This window comes from Tachypleus tridentatus, chromosome 6, assembly GCF_004210375.1.
Source record: "Tachypleus tridentatus isolate NWPU-2018 chromosome 6, ASM421037v1, whole genome shotgun sequence".
NCBI lineage: Eukaryota > Metazoa > Arthropoda > Merostomata > Xiphosura > Limulidae > Tachypleus > Tachypleus tridentatus.
In genome coordinates, this window is record NC_134830.1 from 141,833,779 (window position 1) to 141,861,328 (window position 27,550).

At 34.5% G+C, this 27,550-nt stretch overlaps 1 protein-coding gene across 1 annotated transcript in view; it reads right to left on the bottom strand.

Moving 5' to 3' along the window:
* Nucleotides 1–24,922, bottom strand: part of LOC143253883 (Y+L amino acid transporter 2-like) — a 29,773-nt gene extending 4,851 nt beyond the window's left edge. Inside the window, exons 1-10 of the mRNA XM_076508396.1 lie at nucleotides 24,196–24,922; nucleotides 16,500–16,625; nucleotides 14,599–14,692; nucleotides 10,257–10,301; nucleotides 9,720–9,843; nucleotides 8,448–8,551; nucleotides 7,636–7,732; nucleotides 6,845–6,994; nucleotides 3,681–3,765; nucleotides 1,123–1,215 (exon numbers count right to left, since the gene is read on the bottom strand). Of these exons, the coding sequence (XP_076364511.1) occupies nucleotides 1,123–1,215; nucleotides 3,681–3,765; nucleotides 6,845–6,994; nucleotides 7,636–7,732; nucleotides 8,448–8,551; nucleotides 9,720–9,843; nucleotides 10,257–10,301; nucleotides 14,599–14,692; nucleotides 16,500–16,625; nucleotides 24,196–24,715 (1,438 nt within the window). The 5' untranslated portion in view covers nucleotides 24,716–24,922. The remainder of the gene's footprint in view (nucleotides 1–1,122; nucleotides 1,216–3,680; nucleotides 3,766–6,844; nucleotides 6,995–7,635; nucleotides 7,733–8,447; nucleotides 8,552–9,719; nucleotides 9,844–10,256; nucleotides 10,302–14,598; nucleotides 14,693–16,499; nucleotides 16,626–24,195) is intronic.
* Nucleotides 24,923–27,550: the final 2,628 nt, after the last annotated feature.

Genomic DNA, 27,550 nt, shown 5'->3' on the forward strand with positions numbered 1-27,550 from the left:
GCCTACTAACCACTCAAGCAATTGCTACTTCTGCAAGGTGGATCCTTCCAAATGTCAGACTGGCAAGAATTCATTTGCTATCATGTATCCAGACCTTACATCATCCATTGCCCCAGTGCCAAACTGCCATGAGCTCCCTGTACCCACTCTGCCAGAGAGAAAGCAGGCATCCTCAGAAGAGAGCAGCAAATCAGAAGAGGAGGTAGGCTTTGAAGATACAAATTACAATTTCAGAGGTGCAGCTGGTGACAGAAACCTATACTACCCCAACCAAAGAGACCTCAATGACTTGATCAGAGATCTTGGTCTAACAAAGTCGAATGCAGAGACTATATTTGGGGGTTGATACGTGAAAGTGATTTACATTGCAGTCACAAATCTCGAAAAACTACTCACTTCTAAACATTTTTGTATAACTTTAGTATAAATGCATGTAAATCTTGCTTCATATGCTGTTTTATTCAGACCTTATGAAAATGTGCAAATTTGCCCGTTTTTACGCAGAAAATAGGTTAATTTCTAAATTTCATTATCCAGGTCACAAAAGCAAAATTTGAAGGGAATAATGGCCACTTTCTGTACTTTTACGACATAAGCAATTACGAAATAACACACACTATCCAGGAACACAATTTGTGTTACATAGTGTAATTTCTTATGTGACAGAAAAAATGATATTATTTTCGATATCTGCATTACTGAATTATGGAAAATATGTTCTTAAAACCAAAACAACTTTTATGAAGTTTAAAGTCGCAGGCCTCTGTTATTAGTTTTGCAATCATAACATGACTGCAATTAGCGCATATCTTTGTACCTTCTACTAAAAAAAATGAAAAAGAAATTTTCAAATTTAGTATTTTTAAAATATATTACAGATTTAACTGCCATGAAAAGCACATCAAATACACGAACATGACTGACTTAAATGTATAAACTTTGAAAAAATTTGACATAATAAATATAAACAAAACAAAATTCATGAAACACAGTTGCTTGGCGAGCAGTTTTTATCATAAATGACAGAAAATAAAACATGCAACCAATAATAATAAAAAATACTTATTTCCTTTTTTCTTTTTTTTCCTTTCTTTTTGCTAACTGGAAATCACTGACACTCACCTATTGCCTTCTGGATAGGCTTAGGTTTGTTCTTCCAATAGATAAAGATAAAATACACCGGAACACCTGTCATAATGATCAAAAGTCCAAAACCTGAAAGTAAAGAAAATTATTAGGCCTAACTTTATTAACTGATACTGTTTTTCTACATTTTTTTTTAAATTATTATGTTATATAAGACATAACTACATTAAAAGCATCAGGCGTTTAAAAACAATCAACTTCAATATTGATATATTTCATACTTTTAGAACAAAAATTTACTAGCTGTGTATATAACTTTAAACAAATGCATTCCCTGACCATTCACATTATAAATGAAGCTACGTTCGGAAATCACAGCATAAACTACATTAAATAAATTACTGAGTTCATATACTACACGTATTAAGCTGGCCAATACATTTCTGTTACTGTTTTATGACTGATAGAAAAGACTTACGAAAAATATTTCTTGACTTTACTCATTACTTATCAATATCTTCCCTAGTTATATACACCTTGACGTTTTTGAAGTCTAGTATCTATTTTAAATCGAATTGTATATTTAACTCCATTGCTTAAACCTAAGAAAACGCAAAGCAGCAACGCCACCATACTGGGAATCATAAAGTATAATTTGGCCCTTACTGAACGGGGATAGTGCTTTTTATAAAGTAAGAAATCCGGCCGTATTTATTTACCTGTCGGTTGTTTGTGTTTTTACTAATGCACTTATTTTTAATCCCCCCTTCTCGTAGTTTGGAAGCATTAAGATTGACAGTTATAACGCTAACAATCAGGTTTTGATATTCATCATGTAGCTACGTGCTTAGTAAAGAAGCTAACACTAATTTGTGTTTATTTATTAACTAGATATGTATGATCCTTTAACATAGAAGTAAATATAGATATTTAACTGACGACAAACGTTTCGAAATAACTAAGATACATGTGATTTACAAAACAACCACCATTATCAATAGGCATGAACCTATTTTTGGGAGTGTACAATAAGTTTAATTTCATAATTCTATCAAACTAATCTACACTATATCAGATCAGCTACGTTTAGAGTTGTATTGTAAATATAAATAAATACACTTTTTTTACTCTGGTCTAACAGGTCTTTCAATATTAATAAGCTTTCTCAGATTTTAGGTGAAGGGGCCTAAACTTACTCGTGAGTAAAAAATAATGTTTTGTTATTTTGTTGTCGGGTTCTTTTAAATTATTTGGTGAAAATATTTAAAGTCTAGCTCATGTAAACAATAACAAGTTAGTTTATTCCTATCTTAACGTTTTTACGAAATGCTTTTACTGTACACAGCACATTAGAAATGACGCCAACTGTACAACACTAGCGTAAAGAATAAAAAGTACTTATACAACTTCACTGTTGAAAAACGTGCTGACTGATTCGTTCTTCCAGCTAGAAACGATTCTATTGTCTTGAAAAAAAGTCTACAATCTTCACAACTATCTTGTATTTATAACCTAACCACAAATGTACAAGAAAACCTAATGTCAAATCCCAAATAATTTTCTAAGCCTATCTGATCTTAACATCATTCATCATTATAACCCACAGCTTCGTCTAGCCCAGAAACGAATTACAATATCAAAAATAAAGCTTAAAACAATATTAAAAACCAAATAAGATAAAGCCATGGTTCAAAAATAAAGCTTACACCAATATTAAAAACAAAATAAGATAAAGCCATGGTTCAGGCTGGAACACTAATTTATTTTGCACAGTAACTTCTCTAACATTGAAAACAGAAATTAATAACTAGATCTATCAATAGCAGGCCCAGAACTTAAAGAAGGGGGAAATATAACCTAGTGCGACTGAAGATAAAGGAGCCCATTTTAAGTGACATGAAATTAAAGAAAGTGGTCACACGTCCCAGTTTCATAGACAACATTGGTGGTTTGAAGATTTGAATTTAAAATACATATCTAACTAGATCAGTTTACTGGATAAATATGATCACTTCCACTTGCTGTGTGATTTATACAGTCAAAGGCAGTTACTAGTTTATTTTATACTTTTCTGTGTATTAAGGTCATGTACGACGCCACACTATAGATTGTGGAATCTCCAATATGGCTGCCAGCTGTTAGCTGCACGCGAATATTGTAATCGGTTGGGAACTTGAGTAATCTAGTTAAATATAGAAAGCAATAGATCTTTTATCACTAATATTAGGCTTATTAGTTTCATATCTGGACTAGCTTTTAGTGTTTAACATTGTAACATTAAACATAATTAACTTATTTGTATATTAGTACAGTTTATGGTTAATGAAAGTAGAGATTATGGACGTTGAAGGTAGAAAACAAATACATAGTGCCTTCATTTTCAATACGTTTGTTCTTATTTTTCCGATTTTTTTATATGGTTACTTTGAATAAATTCAAATATTACCTTTTCTATTAAAAAATTAAGTTAACGTCTTCTACCAGTTACTGTATAATTTAATACTGATTGTATTGCGTCCATCTCAATCACATTGGTTTATTTTCTGTTTACCTACCAACTCCATATAGATTTCTTTATCGGATGAGTCACATACCTGTTCCGACTGGATCTGCAATCATTGGAACAAAAGTGATGAATATTGTTGCTAAAATGTAGATTACTGGAAAAAACAAGTTTACCTGAAAATACACAAAGTTAATAAAATAAATACACGTAAATATTTTGGAATAAAATTCAATATCGAAATGTTTTGGAATTAAACGTCTCTAATATTCTAAACAGCGGTCACTTAGAAGCAGTTTAGTAATTATAGTTGAAAGATATTTATTTTAAAAAGATAAATGACGAATCGTAAATTACTTTTTGTAAATAATTGATTAAAAAACTAAGTGAGGCCTAATATCGCATATTCCATTACTGTTCAACTTTATTGTTCTGAAATGTCTCTTTATTTGGAGTTCTTTTGTTTTGCTTTCTTATTGTTCAGTAAAATCTATTGAACAGACCTTTGCTTTGCCCTGTCTTAAAGGGGTAGGATTCAGAGTTTTTCTTATTTTTAGCACTGAAAAAACGATTAAGTGTTTCACTTTTTTAGTCCTGGAAGTGGTCTCATTCTCGGCGATTAGGGCTTTCATTTTTATCAAAAATTATTTTTTCACATGAGGTCTCATCTCACCACAGATATTTAAATTACGTGTTAGCAACGTTTACGCAGAGTACATTATTTTTTTACATCTACAGAATAAAACAGTCAACCACGTGTCGTTAGGGTTGGTTCGGATATGGTCTGGATTCGTCGGCCCTAGTTCGGAATGAATGCATTTTCTTGACATCCGTTGCTAGTCATCAGTGGTCTGTCTCTTCCAAAAAGGAAAAACTCCTGTTGTGACAATAAATTATGTCTCCGACAATTGTCTCAGTTACCAATAAAGGAAAAATTAAAACATTTCTACAATTTCTAGTGACGTAATATTCGTGTACTAACAGTTATGTCTCGTTAACTACATAGAAATGTATCTTATAACTTATTTCATCATACTAAAACTAAAAGTTACACGTGTTGATTTTTACCGTCGTCAGGGGTCGTGTTTTTTGTTTGGTTTGAAGTCATATTTGTCGTTTTCACTGTGGTTAAAGTTCGTGTTTGCTCTTTTCTCATGCTCAGAGGTCATGTTTACTTTCACCGACCCCTGCTAGTACAGCGGTATGTCTACGGATTTGTCTGCACTCCCTCTGTGGCAGTGGAATGGAGTGCAGCAGCATATATCCGATATAGAGTTGGGTTCAATAATTTCAGAGCTTCTGAGTTGGAGATATTATTTATAGTCTTCAAGCATTGCACCTTTATTTCCTCCACCAATTTAAGGCAAGAAAGAGAGTAATAGGAGTGTGGACCACTACATTTAACACAGCGTGGTTCTAGTTTGCACTCGTGAGCGTCGTGGTCTTTGCCACCACAACAAGCACATGTTAAAGAACCTGACATGATATTTTTGATAACTGAACCGTTGACACTGGAAACATCTGAGAGGATTGGAAATGTATGGCCATACCTTACAGTTCAGATAACCTGCTTTGACTGTGGTAAGAGAATGTAGTGATGTAAACATCAATATCAGAACATCAGTAGGCACCATAATTCCGTCTTTGCAAATGGAGATTCGGTGCACCGCAGAAATGTCTTAGTTGGAGAAACCAGAGAGGATCTCCGACTCAGGAATATTCTTTAAATCCCTCTCAACAATAATTCCTCCAGAAGAATTCAAAGTTGCATGGGGAGTAACCTCAATGGGTATATCCCCAATGGTCTTCGATTTCAAGAAGAGTTTGGTACGTTGCGGTGAAGATGTTTCCACCAAAACGTTTCAAGAGAACAACTTCTTTACTGACAGAGGGGAGTCAGTAAGCCCCTCTGATCCATTTTGAATATAAAGGGGGTATCTACCTTAAGGATTTCGCGGATAAAGAATGGATAATTAGAAACTGAGGTACAGAATCTGACTGTGAAGTTGACTGTACAGCAGAGTCATCCATGTGTGGTCGTTATTCGATAATTTGTTTTAATTTTTTTCATAAATGCAGGTATCCATAATAAAGACGTTATATTTCAGTGCCAACTGACTCCGAGCACCATGAAGCCTTATTAGGGCACGCTCTAGAATGCCAAACGGCCAGGTGGTTAAGGCACTTGTCTCGTAATCCGAGGGTCGCTGGTTCGAATCCCCGTCACACCAAACATACTCGCCCTTTCAGCCGTGGGGGCGTTATAATGTGACGGTCAATCCCACTCTTCGTTGGGAAAAGAGTAGCCCAAAAGTTGGCAGTGGGTGGTTATGACTAGCTACCTTCCCTCTAGTTTTACATTGTTAAATTAGGGATGGGTAGTGCATATAGCCCTCGAATAGCTTTGCGCGAAACTCAAAACAAAACAAACCAAACCAAAATGCCAAACAAAGATACTTCAGCAACGCCAGGGTTTCGTGAGTACTATAACCGAATACTAGTATCAGACACAGTGTCTACGACACCCGTTGAGAACGTCTAACGCTGGTACTCGGTTGATCTCTCCCAAGTGGACCAACTAATTGACCCTGGAGGGTCACTCCAACGCCGCCTGTCTACAAGTATTCAAGGCCAAAATGGTGTGTTGGAGTTGGACCCCTCAACCAGCAAGACCCCCCTTCTCCTCTTCACGGTTCGCCACGTACGGCAAACATGTGGGTGGATGTTAAGATCCTAGGGGAGGTAAACTGAAAGTATAGAACCTTCTCTTGGAAGTCCCCTCACCATTACAGGAATCCATCTCGAGAGAATGTAGCTAAAGGAAATCTGACAAAATGGTGCACACTTTATATTCTCAGAGTCACTGATTTACCTTCCAGTATTTAAGATAACTGATGATTTGCTAGAAAATGTTTGCAGAGCAGAACCTGAATTATTTTAGCCTCGATTTAGTCTGAAACAATGAAAGAGATTATACACGATTTTAAATCTAAATCTTATCCCAAAATGAGAAAACATGGCATAATGCTCAAAAAACAACAATGTCATTCTTTACAGGGCTATACTGTAGCATTCTTTCCTAACGGTCAACATATACGATACATTAAATGAACGACCCAATTGCATGAGCAGCTAGGGACAGGGGAACTTAGAGGCTCTTTTGATCATATTTCTAATTAATTCGTGATTGATTAATACAAGAAATCATGATAAGCAATATGCAACAATATAATTATCGGATTATAAATATTTTACTTTGATTGGTCGAGCTATATCCGGCATTTTCCACCGCAAATATGGAAGACAAATCACTGCCAGGCCAATGGCAATCCACGTAGCAAATCCCACGTAATTAATGAGAGCGTAAATATCACTGGAACATAGGTAGATCAGAGACAACAATGTCTGGAATAGTAGAAAACATTTTTGATTCGATTGAAACCTAATTAGGCCGTAGTTAATAAAGGCGTAACTACTGTTAGGCCTAATACGTCTAAAGTTCGGTGTTTGTAATTACAACTCTTGTATTGCTCTAGAAATCCTGTATTTAAAGAAGTACTAATTACAAACACTGAAATTTATAGGTCTTAGGCTTAACAGTAGTTAAGTCTTTATTAAGTACGGCCTATGTTCGATAAACTTGTGTACATTTTTTGCTTTAGTTAGGGCTAAACTTTACGGAGTTAATACTATTACTAAATAAACTTATAATGATATCCTACAACCTAATGTTAGACCTTTTTTACGAACTTTGATAAACTATTATTATATCATTCTACAAAATGTCTACTAAATTATATTTACACCCGCCTTTAGTTTACGTTCAGTGAAAGTACACGCACATTTTCAGGACAGACGAAAACCGAGTATTATAACAGTAGGTTGTTTTTACATTTAATTGTAACCATTCCTCTCAAATAATATCGGTCAACGTCTGTGACCACAGGTTTGTCTGATCATTAATAGGTTGTTTCAGATTCCTTGGTCCATTATGTACATCCAAACATTAAAACTTTGAATTAAAAGTATATATAAAGAAAGATTACCACAAAAATAACAGCGGGAGCGGGCGTGAGGTGATTTACTTGAATCATAGCAAGAATTTCGGGCATCTGACCAAAGGAAGCACCGGCGTAGAATAACCTGGTAAAACACACAAATAATTAGTTGTTTTATTTCACACCAGAGTGCTTTTTTCACTTTATGTGTGTGTGTGTTTTTTTTGTTTTTTTTATTGTACAGTCATATCTGCTGTATTCACCGAGAAGAACCGAAATCCCGATTTTAGTGTTATAAATCCATAGGCTTACCGCTGTCCCACCGGTGGAACTTTTTATTCTGTATTAACCATTAACACGTTCGCTAACAAAAATTACTGTTTACATGTTAGAGAATGGGGCTCGAAAAACATGTATCATTCATATAAACAGTAAATGACGAAAAATAAACTATAATTTTTAAGTGAAACCTAACGTGCGAATCTATTAACGATCATTCTTGTTAAGAAAAAGTACTTGGTGGTTTTTATTGGACATCATCCCCCAAGGAACAACTGGTAAAACAAAAATTAATTGACTTAATAACAACGAGTTATAAAGAAATTATGTTCCTGCCTCACTAGCTCAGCAGCAAGTCTTATGACGTTAAAAATTCCATTATACATATAGCTTTTAGCTTAGTAACAAAGAAACAAAAGCAGATCGTTATTAGAGCAGTATCAAAGGGCGGGGGAGTTCTTTTATTCCCGTGTTCCCTTCCCCCTGATGGGTCAGCAGCAATTTTCGGTCTTACAACGCTATTTTCCAGGACTCGATTCCCCGCGATAGAGAGAGCGTAGAGAGCGATAGTTTGTACGCACCTAGAAGAAGTGAATAAAATTCCGTTGACGCCCCCGAACGTTGACATCGCTACGAAGACAGGGACAATCCATGACATAACTCCATATAGACGTTCGGCAAATATCTAAAGTAAAAATTAGCAACGATTTTAAAATTTATAAATGGTTATTCATAACTAAATATTTTACGAGATTATACGAGAGTTTGTCGGGAAGTATAAATAAAATTAGAACAACAAAAAAAGTTGGTTCTTTGAGACTACGTTCAAGAGTTCTTACGATCAACCATTTAAAGTTATTAATTAATTATATCATTATTATTGTTACTAACTATTAATTGCCAATGAGTTTATATCTTAAGTTTCAGCTTTCCAAAAATTAGATTTTTTGCGTTTAAAAATTAATCACAAAATGTCAAAGATTTTTATTTTCTCATATTTACGTATTACGCGAGAGTTTTCCGATAAACTAAATCGAATATTTAAATTTACTTGCCCTATCCAGCAGCCATTAAAGGTAATCTTAGTATAATTTCAAATAATTTGTTCCTTTTAAATATTATCTCTATCTACTAATTAGTGATTAGTTCATATCTTAAGTTGACGGCTCTTAATCTGTAAAAATAATGTGATATGAATAATAGAGAGATAGCAAGCTTCTAAACCCATCTAACCGATAACATTCCATTATCCTGTGTCTCAAGGTAGCTGGTATGGGTATTAAAACTTTTATTGAGATAGAGAACAACGTTTCGATCTTTTTAGGCCATCCTCAGATTAACAAATCTGAAGATGAGCAAAATGTCGATTCCTGTTACCAATCCTTCAAGTGTCTTCCTTCAAGATAGGATTATCAGCCGAAATGTTGTCTTTTTGGTTGCACACTAATTTCCGACTGGAAAGACAGTTTCGCAGGGGTAGGGTAATATCGTAAAATACGTAAATCCTTTCACTTTCATTGATGATTTCTCGCGATTTAAACGTCGTAAATCAATTTGTGCAAACTTCGACTTAAAATTATTGAAAATTATTCGAAAATAGGACTAGACGAAAGACTTAACAATTTGTATAGCAGAAAGTAAATGTTTCCTTCACAACCAAATAATAACAATCTATATTTCTGTTTACCTTACTTCTTTCTTACTATCTCTTTTATCCACATATCTTTTTGTTATCCATCTACATTTATTTCTTTCAATGTATCTATCGATTAGCAAGTTTCCCATACAGTAATGACGTTGACGACATATCTATGTCTATCCATGTTTATCTAACAATGTATCTATGTACTTGCCACGGCCACTGCCTCTGCTCCCAGTACCTCTTGTACTGACAGTGTTGTGTGGAAAGCGACGATGGTCAGGAAATACACAATTGTCACCAAAACGCACGAGATGAAGATGGCTCTGGGTAGATTTCTAAAAAAACAGTAGCAAAAATACGAGAATATAAAGTATTGGCAAGTGAAAAACTCCGTTCAGTTTCAGTGTCTAGCGAGAGTTTCTATAAGGCCTTACCAACCAGAAAAACTCTTTATTAGCTAATACTGTTGTAAGAACAACGGAGAAATATTTTCCAGGATATGAATATTAGTTTGATTTGAAACGGATACATATGTATGGTTAGAAAAAAGAAAACCGTTCAAGAAGTCCAACATACTATATATGAAGCCAAACATTCCATTTCATACACCTTTGTCACTTTTAGATAGGTCTATAGGTCTTTAGACAAGTTATGTCTACACTACTAACCTTTAAACAGGTTATGTCCACAACTGTAGGTTTTAGATAGGTTACGTTTACACTAGTCAAAACCCAACTTCAAATATTACCTGTGAGGATCCTTCAGCTCTTCGATAACGAAATTCAAATAATTCCTAGAAAAGAAATATTTCAACTATAAATTACACATAAAGGTTTCCTTTGAAACTGTTCAACTGTATTCATACATAACATAGGATAACTATTACTGGTAACAAATCGATATTAGTACGAAAATGTCAATTCATTATTTATATATATATCTATATTTTTTAAACGTCATATAATGAAGTGTACTTAAGTTATTGTTTGTAAGGCAAAGCCAACGTTTGTGTAGGTTTGTCTGACTCTGGTCTCACTGCGTCTATTAATGTTTTTTTTGTTGTTGTTTTTTTAATGTTACTAACGTACCGGCTGATATAAGTACAACTTGAACTGTTGAGTTACCGGGAATTTTTCCTCTACAAATGAAGACTGACAAGCACGTACATCACACAGTGTCATGAAAATCTTTAATTACTAACCAGAACCTTCCATTTGGAATGATACCCTCCAGACATTCAAGCCACTAGCAGCTATTACAATGTTACGTTCTTATGACGTCAGAGCCACGAGCGAGAAACACGAAAAGATCGTTATTTAAAGGATATTGCTTTCACTATCTCACAAGAGAAAGCGACCCCGCCCCGCTGGTACGTACAACATGAGAAATCTGTTTTGACATGAAAGACGTTTTCGTCTCTCTCGTGGCATGCAGCAGTCCGCAGTAAGTTTATTACACTATCTACATTTATTCATGGTATAACAAAACCAAAATTCAAGAAGTGAGACAAGGGAACCAGGATATTTGAAGTAAAATAAAGTAACACCGCTAGTATTTACGTCAGAATATACAACAATTCGTTTGTTTTATTAAATTACGCCTTCGGCTAACTGTCCCTAATTTTGATGTAATAAACTAGGGGGAAGGATACTAGTCAACAATACCAACCGCCAGCTCTTGAGCTATTTTTCTTATGCCAACAAATGGTGACGGATTCGAACCATTGACCTGCAGGTTGTGTGCGAGTTAAATGCCTTACATGGTTTTAAATGGACTGGATGAAATAACTGCTACAACTAACACATTCTTAGCCATATAGTTATCATATTAAGAATAGCGACTGTCAAAATGTAGAATTTCGTTACAGTTCAATGTGAATCTATATGCTGCTCACCCTCTTATCTTAATGAAACTGATACTAGTAACGCTATTTTAACCCCAGTCTTTCCGTTCTGTGGCTTAGAAGTTTACATGTTAAACTCTGGCTCCGACAATTCATGGTTCCTATCCCGATGGCGAAAAATATTTGGGAGCTGGGGTTGAGAGGATACGTTATAGGAGTGACAAAAACGCAAGTTGCATTATTTTAAATAATCGCCTCCATAAAAATGTACATACACTAGGTGTACTACATATGTATACACTTACAAGAAATTGGAGGTTCGCTGTTTGCTCTCGAGGCACACGCCATTTTAAATTAAAGTTTTCCATTTATCTATCGTTCTTTAAAGTTTAATCTATCAGGAATCCCAAGGTAACTTTGTTAATATTAACCGATGACACGGGAAAAGAAATAGAAATAAAAGTGTGTACGTAATGAATTAATGTTAACTAATGAAGACTGACATGAACATGACGAAAAGGTGAAACTGAATGTGTTGACTTCACCTAAATGGAATAAAAGACGGAAAACTCGAAAGGTAAAATCTTCACTTTCTTATAAAATAATAAGAGAGAGGAAAGATAAAATAGTTTCAGATACTGAAGGCGTATTCCATATCTCAAGGGTGGAAGGGACGAAGGAATACCGGACTTGAGATTGTTGTTGTTTATGAAAGAGGTCTCTGTAGGGGTCACCAGATTTAACCACTCTCATCACTATACAGTTGTGTGTTGTCTGTCAGTCAGTCAGTATATATCAATATAATGTGTGAGTGCCATGGATCACGAGAAACATTATGCACTCTGTAGGCTACAAAATAGAATGACGCATGAACTTCAAAAGCAAGAAATAAAAATATTTGTTAGTCTTAATTTTGATTTTATTTATTTCTGAAAAAGAAAACATTCAAAGACCCTGCATTAGGATTAGGAGAAAGTAGGAATGTTTGTTGTTAAGCCCAAAGCTACACAATAGATTATCTGTTCTGTGCCAACCACAGGTATCGAAATTCGGTTTTTGGTTACATAAGCATTCATACTTACCTCTGATCCAATGGGTGGAAAGACCCATTGAATTTTTTCAAGCAAGTAACTAGAGTCTGAATTTCCAAATAAACGTAATAACATCGAACGCGGTGGCACCTGAAATACGAGGAAATGTTGGTTTAGACCAATAAGAATCTCGAGCCAACTAATTATTTCCCGGATGGAACTTCCTTAGCGTGCTCGTACTATGAATATGAATGTGAGAATTACTGGTTCGCATCCCGAGTGATCACAAGAGTTTGGCGAGAGGGCATGTTATTCACCCGTCTTCTCCCAAGTTTATCAGCTCAGGGTTTGATTTGATTTGTTTTGAATTTCGCGCAAAGCTACAAGAGGGCTATCTGCGCTACTCGTCCCTAATTTAGTTGTGTAAGACAAGAGGGAAGGCAGCTAGTCATCACCACCCACCGCCAACTATTGGTCTACTCTTTTAGCAACGAATAGTGGGATTTATCGTGACATTATAACGCCCCCACGGCTGAAATGGCGAGCATGTTTGGTGTGACGGGGATTCGAACCCGTGAACCTCAGAATACGAGTCGAGTGCCTTAACCACCAAGCCATGCCGGGTCTTCAGCTTAGGATTCGGAAAGGCTAACACGTGTAGCCATTTGCTGCGTAGCTTCGCGCCAAAACTCTGAAGCAGACAGACAAAATCGTCTACACAAAATAACAACAATGAACAAAGTCAGTGTCAACATTTGGGGATCGTGGTGAAGGGGCTGCTTGAAAAGTTTTGAAAGCTGAGAAATGATAAAGCTATGGAGGAGAGGAGTCAGCTTTCCCAAATTGGGGTCCGGAAGACGCTCTCTAGTGATGTGGGTCAAAATTTCTCCGCAACTGGGAAAGCAATATATTTTCAGCGATACATTTATTTTATTTACGATAAGAAATATGTCTACTCGTCGTTGTTCGTGTTTTGTTTTTTCTCCCAGAAACAAATTACAATTAAGTTAATATATAACAGAATGGCTATTAATTAGAATTTCTATTACACCATATGTTGGGGGGGGCAGGGTTTCTAAGCGTTAGAGGGACCTCAAATTAAAAACCTTTCGGGAAAAGTCTCAGCCAGCAGTCAACCAATAATTACCACAAAGCAGATATCAGAAAGTATAACAAGAAATACAGACAACAACAGTGATAGAAAAACAATATTTCATTTTTTAGAATTTGACTGCATGATTATTTTGCTCTCCGTGGTTGTAGTGAAATTACATCGTCATTACATTTAGAGAGAAAAAGAAAAAAAATCGAGTTTTCGTATTTCCACAGTTCATTCAGTTTTCCTCACCAACGTCGAACTGAGAATTTTCAACCTTTTAAGAAAGACGGTCAGTTTAATTTACCCCACAGAAAGCGCCAATTATCTGGCTGTCAGAGACAGTTGGAGAAAGAAAGAACACTTGAGTCACGCCAACCTTCTGGTGGATATAAAAATAAGTTGCATGGGATCTTTGTATGACTTAACACAAAAGATGGCGTCTTATTTTTCAATTATGAGAAAATAAAAACATTAATAACTTAACACTGAATGTAGGTACTTGTTTTTCCAGTTTTGTTTTCTCTCTCTATGTATAATCTACTTTTTTAAGTGAGTTTTTTTTTCTGTAATCCATGTAACAGCTTTTCTCCGAGTCTATATACAGTTAGCTCATCGCTGGATCTAAATCCAACTTTTATATAACACGTTCTTGTTTTCGGTTTCACCTTTTTATATTCGGTTTCACGTTCTACTTGGTTTCACCAAACTTTATAGTTTTATCTTTTTGTAAGTATTATACTGGTCAGTAATAAGCAGTAGATCGCCATGTTTTAGTGGCCAGTATTGGATTGCAGGTCACTATGTTCTAGTGGTCAGTACTAGACTGAAGGTCGCCAGATTCCAGTGGTCAGTACTGGGCAGCAGGTCACTATGTTCTGGTGGTTTGTGCTGGACTGAAGGTTACCAGATTCCAGTGGTCAGTACTGGGCAGCAGGTTAATATGTTCTAGTGGTCTGTACTGGACTGAAGGTCACCAGATTCTAGTGGTCAGTACTGGGCAGCAGATTAATATGTTCTAGTGATCTGTACTGGACTGAAGGTCACCAGATTCTAGTGGTCAGTACTGAGCAGTGGTCGTCATATTCTAAGGGTTTGTATAGTTATTCCGGATACTCACCAACCATTGTATGCAAACAATCCAGAATAGAAGGACAACGCTATTTTAGTGACGTCCGTCTCAGATCCGTCGAAATTAAAGTGTTCGTAATGTCCTGCAAGAAGAACGTGATACTGAATATTTCTTCTTCTTGTTAGGTTATCTGAAGCAAAATGTCATAATATACTACAAAAAATACTAATTGTTGGAGACAGATATATAACATATACAAATTACAGAATGTTGAAGGCAGATATATAACATATACAAATTACAGAATGTTGAAGGCAGATATATAACATATACAAATACCAAATGTTGGAGGCAGATATATAATATGTACAAATTACAGAATTAAAAAAAAAAATTTATATGAACTGAACTAACGACTCAATGGAACCAAAATGAAAAAAAAAAAAATGTACAGAAACTTACCTGTTACATTTTTAAAATGATGTAGTTTCATGAGATCATTTTCATAAATAATCATAACTGGAGTAACTTCTACTTTTATTCGATTATATACAATCGCTACGTTCTAAGCACCCAGCATAAAAAGTGTACCACAAACTTACAAACGGATAACATTCAAATTACTGAGTTTTAACAATCGGCGGTGTCCGTAAATTACATTATGTTAAATCATTTCAGATTTTCTTACCTATTACCCAGAGAAAAGAACAGGCCGAGAAAGAGGGTTAAATTATTCATGATACAAAAAAAAAAAAAAAATCAGGCATTATTAGTACGACTAATTACAATGTGTGGGTGGGGCGTTTTGTTTGACCCGTAACGGACCGTGGTAATAAAGTAATGTTCGGTGCAAAAACAGTTTAGGAAAATGCGTTTATAAAACATACGAGTTCTACATGGACTCATTTGGTAACACCAGGTCAATATTTGTTATTATACCTTTTATTTTTTGTTGTTTTCATCCCCCAATTGAAACTGTGGGCCCTTTTAAGTTTCATAAAAGTGTTAATAGCTTTTGACGTCATCGTGTTATATTTATAGACCAAAGCCCTTCCAATGGACACATATATACGCTCGTTTTCTAAATACGTCATTCTCTGACGCCAGTCAGTATAACAACCTCCAAAGCTCTGATCTGAAATCAATAGTAATTGAAGATTTCTAGGCGTAGGCTTATTTCATTTAGTAAGTTTTTCATTCTAGTCGTCTTCATTTATTTTGGTGTTTTTTAATATCATTTTCATGGTTAATTGCACATTTATAAAACGAAGTATGTTTTCGGAAGAAAATTAACAAGTGATAAATAGAAGGTGATATTTGAAAAAGAGAAAAATGCAATAACAGAAGATATAAAACGAAAAAATGTAATTATTAATCATTATACATATATTTGGTTCCTCTGGTTGTCGTTCTAATCGACAAAATAATTGGTCAACTAACACCGAAAAAACTGTCATGAAAAGTCTAATAGGTAAACGTTAGGTACTCTCTTTTACTGTACTAGTATTAGCTTAAAACATGCAACATACAGTTTAAAACGTATTAAGATACGAATTCGAATTTCACAAATTAAGTTAGTTTAGAAAGTTTAATTTTTTCAGTTGCAAGATAAAACTATGACTGTTGTTTCCTTTAATATTTAATGATAAATACAGTAACTAGCTGTAAAGATATATTTTTTTAATTTTCATTCTTGAACTTAAATATTAAATCAGGCTTAAATGTTGCTTGGATAACTATTTGATCCATGTTAAGTTTAAATTACCCCTACATAGCTGATATCAAATTAGGTTTAACTTTCTCTGGCGTCAGTATTTGATCCATTTTAAATCGAACTTACGCACATCTGATACAAAGTTAAGACTTAACTGTCTCTTTTTGTCACTATTTGATTCACATTAGGCTTAATTTTCCCATATAAAGCCGATTTCAAGTTAGGCTTAACTTACCCATAGAAAGTTGAACCATTCCTGTGGTGATAATAGTTGCCAAAGCCAAAAGTTTCCCATAAGTAAATAAATCCTGGACCGTAGTGGCCCACTTAACATCCCAGCAGTTCACAAACGTTAACAAACCTACAGAACAGAAAATGTTTGTTTAAATAATATACACCCAATTTTTAAAAAAAATTCAAAATCTGAAGAAAACAAAATACTTGTTTATAAAAAGAGACGTTTTTACTATAAACGAATTATCGCTTGGCCATTTCTTAACGATTTGGATTAAAAAAAACAAATAAAGCAACAAAGAAATTCTAAACAGACAGACATAATACAACGTTGAATGAGCTCGAGCATCACTAATTAAAGGCTGAGAGGAGAGCCCCTGGTGTGAAGGCACCAGTTTTTGATTTTTGATTAAATAAAAATAGGTAAAATAGCTCTATTATTAATGCAAGATATGATTTTTTTAATCAGCAACATTTAATATGATATATAGAATAAATTTATACTTAGTAAAAATATGTATTAGTGTATTAGTAAATCTACTCTTTTTCATCAGTACGACAGCTTTTATTACCCCCATCTTTCGGCTTCACATAAGATTCTATGAACTACGCAAGAGAAAATAAATCATAGTGAAATAGGAAAAGGTCGCGTTTGCTAGATAACGTTTACAATTGTATACATCACACAGCGATGTAAACGGCCCGCCATGGCCAATTGGGTTAAGGCGTTCGTCTTGTAATCTGAGGGTCGCGGATTCGAATCCCCGTCACACCAAACATGTTCGCCCTCTCAGCCGTCGAGGTGTTATAATGTTACGGTCAATCCCACTATTCGTTGGTAAAAGAGTAACCCAAAAGTTGGCGGTGGGTGGTGATGACTAGCTGCCTTCCCTCTCGTCTTACACCACTAAATTAGGGACAGCTAGCGCAGATAGCCCTCGTGTAGCTTTGCGCGAAATTAAAAAAACAAAAACAAGTATTGTAGGTCCAGAAACTTTTACTGATCCACAAGGGTACCTATCAGTTGTTCTTAAATGTTCATCAGAACGATTTATTTTATATATCCAATCATTTTAAACTGATTCATTTTCATTAATGTATTTCTTTTAATACTGTATTGTGATACCTACCTCTTCTAGTAACATTACTATAAAATTAAAAAAATAAAAACACCACAAAAACTGACAAAAATGTATTGGTGATCTAGGACCTGACCATTTGAAATGGTGCTAAGTCAGACCTAGGTAACTTTATTTTTTTGTTTATAAAAATACTCTTGGTCAAATTACAAGGACAGAATATTGATAAAAAAAATAAAATGTAACAAAAGAATATGTGAACTTATAACGTCAGGATACACGTTGATTTTACCTTTTTAACGTACAATTACGTATACGGCTTGTCTTTATCTAATAGTATAACAGTGGAATAGGAACAAGTGTGTTTTTTTTTTACAGAAGGAAATCTGTCGTCGTCAGTTTCGCGACAAAACTAGACGACATTTTATACGCTTCCTCCCACGCTTTTTGAAAATCGATAGACGGTCACGCGCTTCGAAAGGCGTTATTTTTCAGTATCACATAAAGAGGTCACTAACATCGATCTATGATTACTTCAAAAAAGCTTTACGGGTTACGCTCAGTCAGGCCTAAAACTACAATCGTGTCTGTAGAAGTCAAGAGCATCAGTTTGGAAAAATTACCAACTAATTAATTTCCTTTCGTTATGAAAATGGAGATTTTTTATTCTGTAGAAAACAATACTTTCCAGTAAACTGGTTACATGAAGCTGATCTTTATTTTGTGATATAAACCAGTATTTTTATTTGATATTAGTAAATTGGTTACATGAATTCAATGTTTATTTTGCTACATAAACCAGTATTTTTCTGTGATGTTATTAAATTGGCTACATGAATCCTGAAAGGATGAGCATGTTTGGTGTGACGGAAATTCAAACCCGCAACCCTCAGATTATGAGTAGAGCGCTTTAACCACCTGGCCATGCCGGGCCTCAGTACTTTGGTGACGGACACGTGGCTGTTGGTTATGTCACAAAATGGGTGGAAGCCACATTTGTTAGAAAACAAGTGACATTAGAAGTGGTCAACTTCGTGTAAAAGCTTCTGTCACGGGTGGACAGTTGTCCAAATTAACGGCCAGGTTTACGAGGTCATAAATCATGTTTTACAATTATTTAGTTGCACACAAATCAACGAGTTAAAGTGGGTTGGCGAAAAGAAATAACTGCAAGATTCAAAAACCTGCACCAAATGTCAGAAGATTTACAAAAAAAACTGACTTAGAGTACTCTCAGACGCCATTTTGATAATTTTTAGGCCTTGTTGCCAACTGACGTAGATATGCAACTATCTAATGAGGATTCTTTGGTTGGTGATGCAATCATAGCAGGGAAAGCAGCAATTATTACACGTGAAAGTTCGTAAAGTGATCTAAAAAATCCCAACATCCCAACGCAGAGATAATTAATTATCTAAAATGTTCAAAACATCTCCACCTGATAAGACTGTCGGAAACATAACTATTACAGAAGACATGGCTTCAATGTTTATGAGCCAATACATCTTGTTAGTAACGCACACCAACATTCTATCTAGCCCACCTCAGAACCCCCTCTTCCCAAAAAGGCTACCACAGGACTAGTGGGAAGAGGCTTGGCCCCTACTCTGTTTTCAGTATCTGAAAAAAATTCCTTTATAGAATTGATGTCAGACAATGGAAAAGTTTTGAGAAGAAAGTCCACAGCTCAAATGTCAAATTCCTTAATGAATAATAAAAGTGGGAATTAATTACCGACTAAAAGAGACTTCGAAAATTAGCCTCTAGGGGCAGCGAAGATTTATAGAGGGCAGTGGTGTACTTGATGCGGAATACCTTTTAAATACAGGCATCTGACAAATAAAATCCACCTCCACCATGACTCATTTCGAATCTCTGCTCCAGAGACTGCAGAGTTATGGACCTACCAATACGATAGACTAAATCTTGGCCGACCAGAAAAACTGTCTCGTATTCCTCCAGAAACTATGTTAACTGAATATAAAGTAAGCGGATGGGGACTGTTTTTCAGAGCAGTTAGTAAAGAACCGGTCTGGACTGAAAATTATAAGGTTAAAACCTAGAATAAACTTCTGATTATGTATCAGCCGAATAGCCATGCTTTGTTTATCGATCACAACAGCAATGACGTAACACAATTTCTGAAAGATTAAACATGGCGTCAGTTGGAACTTGGCCAACTTATGCTGAAATAGTAGCGATCACAAATATGTTACGTAGTACTGTGTAAGTTATATAATAAATACGCTAATAACACAAAGTACTATATATAGGTATACCTACTAAATGCAGTGATAATAGAAAGTAGTATATATCTATATACTAAATACACTGATAATACAAAGTACTATAATAGCAACCAATCAAACGATCATTCAACAAATGCTACTAAAATAATGAAATATGAGCCACACTCGCTAAAAAGTTACAAATAAACTATCTACAGTAAAAGCTGGTTACCCTCTCTCGAAAATATTCGAGTAATTATTTGGTAACCCATCGACTCCCATTAAGAAGACCCAGGATTGAATCTCGGCTAATAAGAACATAGAAATAGTTCTTGTTAGGACTTCGCTGAAGATTAGAAATCGAAACATGGAATGAAAAGTGGTTAGAAATTAGAATATAGTTATAAAAGTTATTAATCAGACTAAGTTGACTGTATAGGTTACTAACAGTGATACAAAAACACACTTTCATGTACATATAACTTAATAGTATGTAACGTTTTGTTTGGCTTATGACTCTGAAAGATGGTGAAATGGAATCGCCACCAGAGGTTTTAAATTCGGTTGTATTCTCGACCCCAAAGATAAATAGAACTAATGCTAAAGATAAAACAAATTTTGATAAATATGAACTAGGACAAACATGGATCATAAGAAGGAAAAAAAAGTGTATATGGAAATAAGACGTGGCTGAAAACGCGTAACAGAATTAAACAATAGGCAGACGCGAGCATAACAAACAAACCTCGTATTGATATATTGTTGAAAGTATGCTATTGTTAACGACTATAGAGACAAACAGTTATCAAACGGCATTAGGCTTAGCGTATATTCAAACGCCACATTCTCTTTTCGATAACTAACCGATTATGAACATGCTTCGCCATCTTGAAATAAAAGCATTCGCACTATAAAGATTTTTACTGTTGACTGACACGAAATAAAACTAAACTGTACAGTGTTACCTAATCCTTGTTAAAACTAATGGAAGTATTAAGATATTTGACTATTTTATGTTTCTAAATTTGAAACAACGTTTATTTGAACATATGATAAAAACGAGTGTCAAAGCGACATTTTTTTACTCGCTCCTTCCTGTTTCTATGAATTGTGGTCTCCTATGTAGATATTTTATTAGTCAGAAGATAAAATGCATTAATATCCTCCCTTTTGTAACGTTTTCCGCTCTGTCCTTGTAGTTCCTGATCACAGTTAATTGATTAAATCGGGGGAAATGGATCCCTAGCGGAGAAACATAGAAACACCGTTGTTAGTAGCTTACCTTCTTATCAGTGAGCTTTCATTGTGTTGCCTTTAAAACACATAACATCACAGATCGAATTTTAATACATCCTCAAACAGAATAATTTCACACAGATATTTTTTATTCCGGGGGAGGTATTTTTAAACTTCATTAAATACAATAGTTTAGTAGAAACAACTGAATATTCTACTACTGTTTAAATAAATAAACCTGAAATATAATTTCAAATAAGTTCTCTATAATTCTTTTCGATTAACGAGTGTGGGTTGACCTCAGGGCAAGACAAAATGGATACGGTAGTTAGGGCTATGTTACGTCCATAAGTTTTTGATGACGTTACATTTTCCTACCTTCTCATCAACCAGTATTTCAGTTTCGCAGGTTTAACATTTGATTTTATTAACACAAAATCCATAGCTTATGTGTGTCCCCCTCTCCGATAGCTTAGCGATAAACCTATATAATTAACAGCGCTAAAAATCAGGTTTCGATATCAGTGCTTGGCACAATACAAATATGACATTGTGTAACAACAAGGAAACAAACGAATATGTGATTTCTTTTAAGATGGTGTCTATCTAGGATCACAAGCAGGGTTAACGTCTCTCATCGATTTTTTTTCCTTCACGGCTACTACACTACAGGGATTATATTTTACTGGAATATAAGACGAATGTAAGAGATACGTAACTGTTTTACCATAGCAACCACATATACAGCTTTCTCATTATTACTGCTTTTCTCTGCTCAAGAGGATACAAGTAAATAGATAGAAATCATACGTGCATGTTGTGTAATTAAGCAAAAAGCTACACAATGGGCTATCTGTGCTCTGTCCATTACGGGCATTGAAACTCTTACTCTAGCGTTATAAGACCGCAGACATACCATTGTGCTATTTTAGCTGCATATTATATTATATAACGATACAGATGTTTAAAGGATACGTACTGTTTCTGGAGTCAATCCTGTGATTAAACCAGCTTGGTTGTATATACACTCAAACCGTATGCAGTATACTACATGTATTGTAGTTATTACAGTATATAACATGTACTATGTTTATTACAGTATGCAACATGTATTGTGTTTATTACAGTATACAACATATATTGTTTATTACAGTATACAACATGTATTGTGTTTATTACAGTATACAACATGTATTGTGTTTATTACAATATACAACATGTATTGTTTACTACAGTATACTACATGTATTGTATTTATTACAGTATATAACATGTATTGTATTTATTACAGTATATAACATGTACTGCGTTTATTACAGTATACAACATATATTGTTTATTACAGTATACATGTATTGTGTTTATAAAGTATACAACATTTATTGTCTTTATTACAATATACAACATGTATTGTCTTTATACAGTGTACAACATGTATTGTGTTTATTACAGTATACAACATATATTGTTTATTACAGTATACAACATGTATTGTGTTTATTACAGTATACAACATGTATTGTGTTTATTACAATATACAACATGTATTGTTTATTACAGTATACTACATGTATTGTATTTATTACAGTATATAACATGTATTGTATTTATTACAGTATATAACATGTACTGCGTTTATTACAGTATACAACATATATTGTTTATTACAGTATACATGTATTGTGTTTATAAAGTATACAACATTTATTGTCTTTATTACAATATACAACATGTATTGTCTTTATACAGTGTACAACATGTATTGTGTTTATTACAGTATACAACATATATTGTTTATTACAGTATACAACATGTATTGTGTTTACACAGTATACAATATGTATTGTGTTTATTACAGTATATAACATATATTGTTTATTACGGTATACTACATGTATTGTGTTTATTACAGTATACAACATATGTTGTTTATTACAGTATACTACATGTATTGTGTTTATACAGTATACAACATGTATTGTGTTTATACAGTATATAACATGTATTGTGTTTATTACAGTATACAACATGTATTGTGTTTATTACAATATACAACATGTATTGTTTATTACAGTATACTACATGTATTGTATTTATTACAGTATATAACATGTACTGTGTTTATTACAGTATACAACATGTATTGTGTTTATAAAGTATACAACATTTATTGTGTTTATACAGCACACTACATGTATTGTGTTTATAAAGTATACAACATTTATTGTGTTTGTTACAGTATACAACATGTATTGTTTATTACAGTATACTACATGTATTGTATTTACACAGTATACATGTATTGTGTTTATAAAGTATACAACATTTATTGTGTTTATACAACACACTACATGTATTGCTTACTGGAGTATACAACATGTATTGTGTTTATTATAGTATACTAATGTATTGTGTTTATAGAGTATACAACATGTATTATTTATTGCAGTATATAGCATGTATTGTGTTTATACAGTATACTACATGTATTGTGTTTACTACAGTATACAACATGTACTGTGTTTATTACAGTATACAACATATATTGTGTTTATTAAAGTATACAGTATGTATTGTGTTTATATAGTATACAACATGTATTGTGTTTATTATAGTATACTAATGTATTGTGTTTATTACAGTATACAGTATGTATTGTGTTTATTACAGTATACCGTATGTATTGTGTTTATACAGTATACTACATGTAATGTGTTTATTACAGTATACAACATGTATTGTTTATTACAGTATACAACACGTATTGTGTTTATTACAATGTACATGTAACGTGTTTATTATAGTATACAGCATATATTGTGTTTATACAGTATACTACATGTAATGTGTTTATTACAGTATACAACATGTATTGTTTATTACAGTATACAACATTTCTTCAGTGAGGATGTTTATTATTTAAATTACTTCCAACTCCCACAAGTCTACACAAAACTTTAGAAACGACACCTAGTTGTGATGGACGTCTGTGAAATGACAAGGACTTAGATAATGTAAGAGTGTGTTTGTTTGTTTATTTTAATTACCCAACTTCCCTCTTGTCTACTACTTTCCTTCGATTATAAAACACTTATAATTTTGAAATGCAACTGGAAAAAGTATTTATAATTTATAATTATTCTGGTCAACTTACAGATGCATAAGCAGGCTAAAAACTTGACGGCGTCGTCCGGTGGATCGCAGTCAGGGTAGATAGGTCGCATTACGTAAAACGAGAATGTTAGGGCCACGATAGCTTGGGAGCAAGGCCGTACGATCATACATTCAACCCACAACCGAATAAACGCAACAAATGGGCCGAAGGATTCCATGATATAAGCGTAATCGGCTCCGGTCTTTGTTATCATACATCCTAATTCTGCGTAGCAGTACGCCCCAACCATGGAGAATACGCCGCAAATGATCCATACTACAAGAGACAGTCCAACGCTACCAGTTCCTGTTAATACTCCCTTGGGTGACACAAATATTCCAGACCCAATTATACTTCCAACAATCACAGTTACACCGTTCACCAGGTTCATCTTCGGCTTCAAACAAACCACCTCATCATCTTTCGTGATGACGTTTTTGTCTTCATTGCCTACAGCACCGTCCAGTGGTTTTGAGTTTCCTGCTTGCGATGGCTCGTGATTTTTGGTATCTTCTCCCATCTCGACAGTTTTACCTCGGAAACGACAAAGAATCACGAGTTAAGATTCCGTTGTTTGCTGTTAGGCCTAATTTTTTTCTTTAATGTCGTAAATTCTTCAAAAATATTGGCTTAGTCCTAAACGTTTAAAAATTGTTATAAATATTTTATGCCTGTGAAAGACACGTGAAGCTCTCTTCCCGGCTCCTCGCAACTGTCATTATCAAATCTATTGAGGTTGCGGCGCAAATTGTAGCGTGCGAACAGTGCGCATGTGCTTAAGGATATAACTTATTGGTTGTTACGATTTTCGTCAACGTAGAGTTAAAAATAAAATCTTGTGGGTGGTAATTTATTGACAAACGAAACATTTCAAAACAATTCGATGAAAAATAAATAGTGAAGGACGTTGAAATGAAAACATAACTCTCTAGATTTGATTTGTATGCTGTTACTCCTCCCACATTAAGTTAACTGTCATGTTCACCGCGGAGGAATCGAGCCCCGGATTTTAGACAACAGTGCCCACTTCCAATTTTGTGTGTATTTCTAACCGGACAATGGGATTTGACTGGCACTTTTATAACAAACCTACTCTCCCAAAGTGCAGTTCTATTTTAACCGGAAGCGAACAATGGGTCTCAGGAGGACTCAAAGCTCCACATGCCTAAAGAGTATTACTTTTGAGTTACTCTGATCGCGTATAAGGATTTGACCTTATAATGAGCACACGATGTTTTGTGTTGTTGTTTGTTAAGCTAAAGGGTGCGAATTACAGAACGTTTACTTCACAGACCGGTAAGCTAACCGCTGGGCCACACTCTGTCCAAATAATCAAGAACGTTTGAATTGTGTCAACTTACAAGAACCGACATAAACCTGTCATAATCTGAAATATATACAATACAAACAAACAACGAATATTGTAATGAGTATTTAAAATCAATACCGTAAAAAGTATTTATTACCATTTTCTACTTTTTTTCAGAAGAAAACAACAACAAAAACTGCCCAGTCTGAAAACAGTTTAGGTGGAGAAAACTTTTTAAGTTTGTTTTATTTTGAATTTCGCGCAATCTAAATGTGGGCTATCTGCACTAGCCGTCCCTAATTTAGCAGTGTAAGACTAGAGAGAAGGCAGTTAGTCATCACCACCCACCGCCAACTCTTGGGCTACTCTTTTACCAATGAATAGTGGAATTGACCGTGACATTATAATGCCCCCATGGCTGAAAGAGGCGAGCACATTTAGTGTAACGAGGATTCGAACCCGCGATACTCAGATTACGTGGGGGGCGTTATAATATGACGGTCAATCCTAAGAGTAGCCCAAGAGTTGGCGGTGGGTGGTGATAACTAGCTGCCTTCCCTCTAGTCTCACACTGCTAAATTAGGGACAGCTAGCGCAAATAGCCCCTGTGTAGCTTTGCGCGAAATTCAAAACAAACAAACAATCCTACAGTTGTGTAAAGTTGGTGTGGGAAAAAATATAAATATATACAAAATTCGATTGCTTTCTTTTTCTACCTGATTGTTCTTTATTTATCAAAGTCTTCGTTATTCAACCAGTTAAATGGCATCACAAAAAATTACAAAAACCAGAAAATAACTAATTTTGAAACAGCAGCTTTAAGTTTAAAACTGATACGAAATATCTCCTTGTTATGTTTTTCATTTGAATTTTAAACAACAACTGGGATTACAACAAAAAAAAAGATACTTTACTAAAGCTTTAAATCAAAAATAACTTGCTGTTTTGGAGTGAGGCTTAACCGTAACATTATAATGCTCCCACGACTGAAATGGCGAGCATGTTTGGTGCGACGGGGATTCGAACCCACGACCCTCGGAATACGAGTCGAATGCTTTAGCCCACATGGCCATGTCGGGCCTTAGTTGGTTGTTATGTTGAATAACCTATATTAATGTCTCCTCATACTTTTTCCATTCTCTTTTTTTGCAGACAATTTTTTAATAAATTATGCACACTACGCTTAAAGTACATCTAAGGTACGCGCCAAAACCTCTGAATCTCTATTTATTAAGCATCTCGCCGCCTAACGACTTTTGATTGATTGGTTTGAATTTCGCGCAAAAATACACGAGGGTCATCTGCACTACCTGTCCATAGTTTAGCAATGAAAGAATAAAGTGAAGGCAGTTAGATATCACGACCCTCCGCCAATTCTTTTACCAACAAATAGTAGGATTGAATGTAACATTGTAACGCCCCCACGGCTGAAAGAGCGAGACGGGATTTTCAATCCGTGAGTCAAACACCATAACTATCTCGCCATGACGGGCCATTTGTTTTTCAATAAGTTGATTTTTTGTCAAAAATACCTGTAATCTGTGAGAATTGGTTGAGGTATTAAATTTTAATATTGATACTAAAGACTTCTTAAATTGTTTTGACTTTAAATGTTTATAAGATATATTTTATTCCTTTCTTACCTTAAAATATTTAAAATAGTGATTTTAACCTCAAACTTATTACTTTAAAAATGTGTATAGTTGTTTACTGGTTATTTATACTAAAAATTAACTAATAGTGCCACGAAAACGGTTAAATACAGAAGAGTTTAATGAACAATTTGGTATAAGGGTTTGAGTTTTCTTATACATACATTGCTAACTGTAACCATCTTGAATTCATACATTGCTAACTGTAACCATCTTGAATTACACTATAAATTGTTTTTATCAAGCTTAACATCAAATCTGTGGCTAAAACTTCCACACTATAAACATCGCCCCAAACTCCTAGATTTTTAACAGTAATATAAATTAGAAGAGCCATCTGGTGTGTATGGAAAGTTTCATTTCCCGATGGGTAAGAAATTTTGTGACGTTCTTA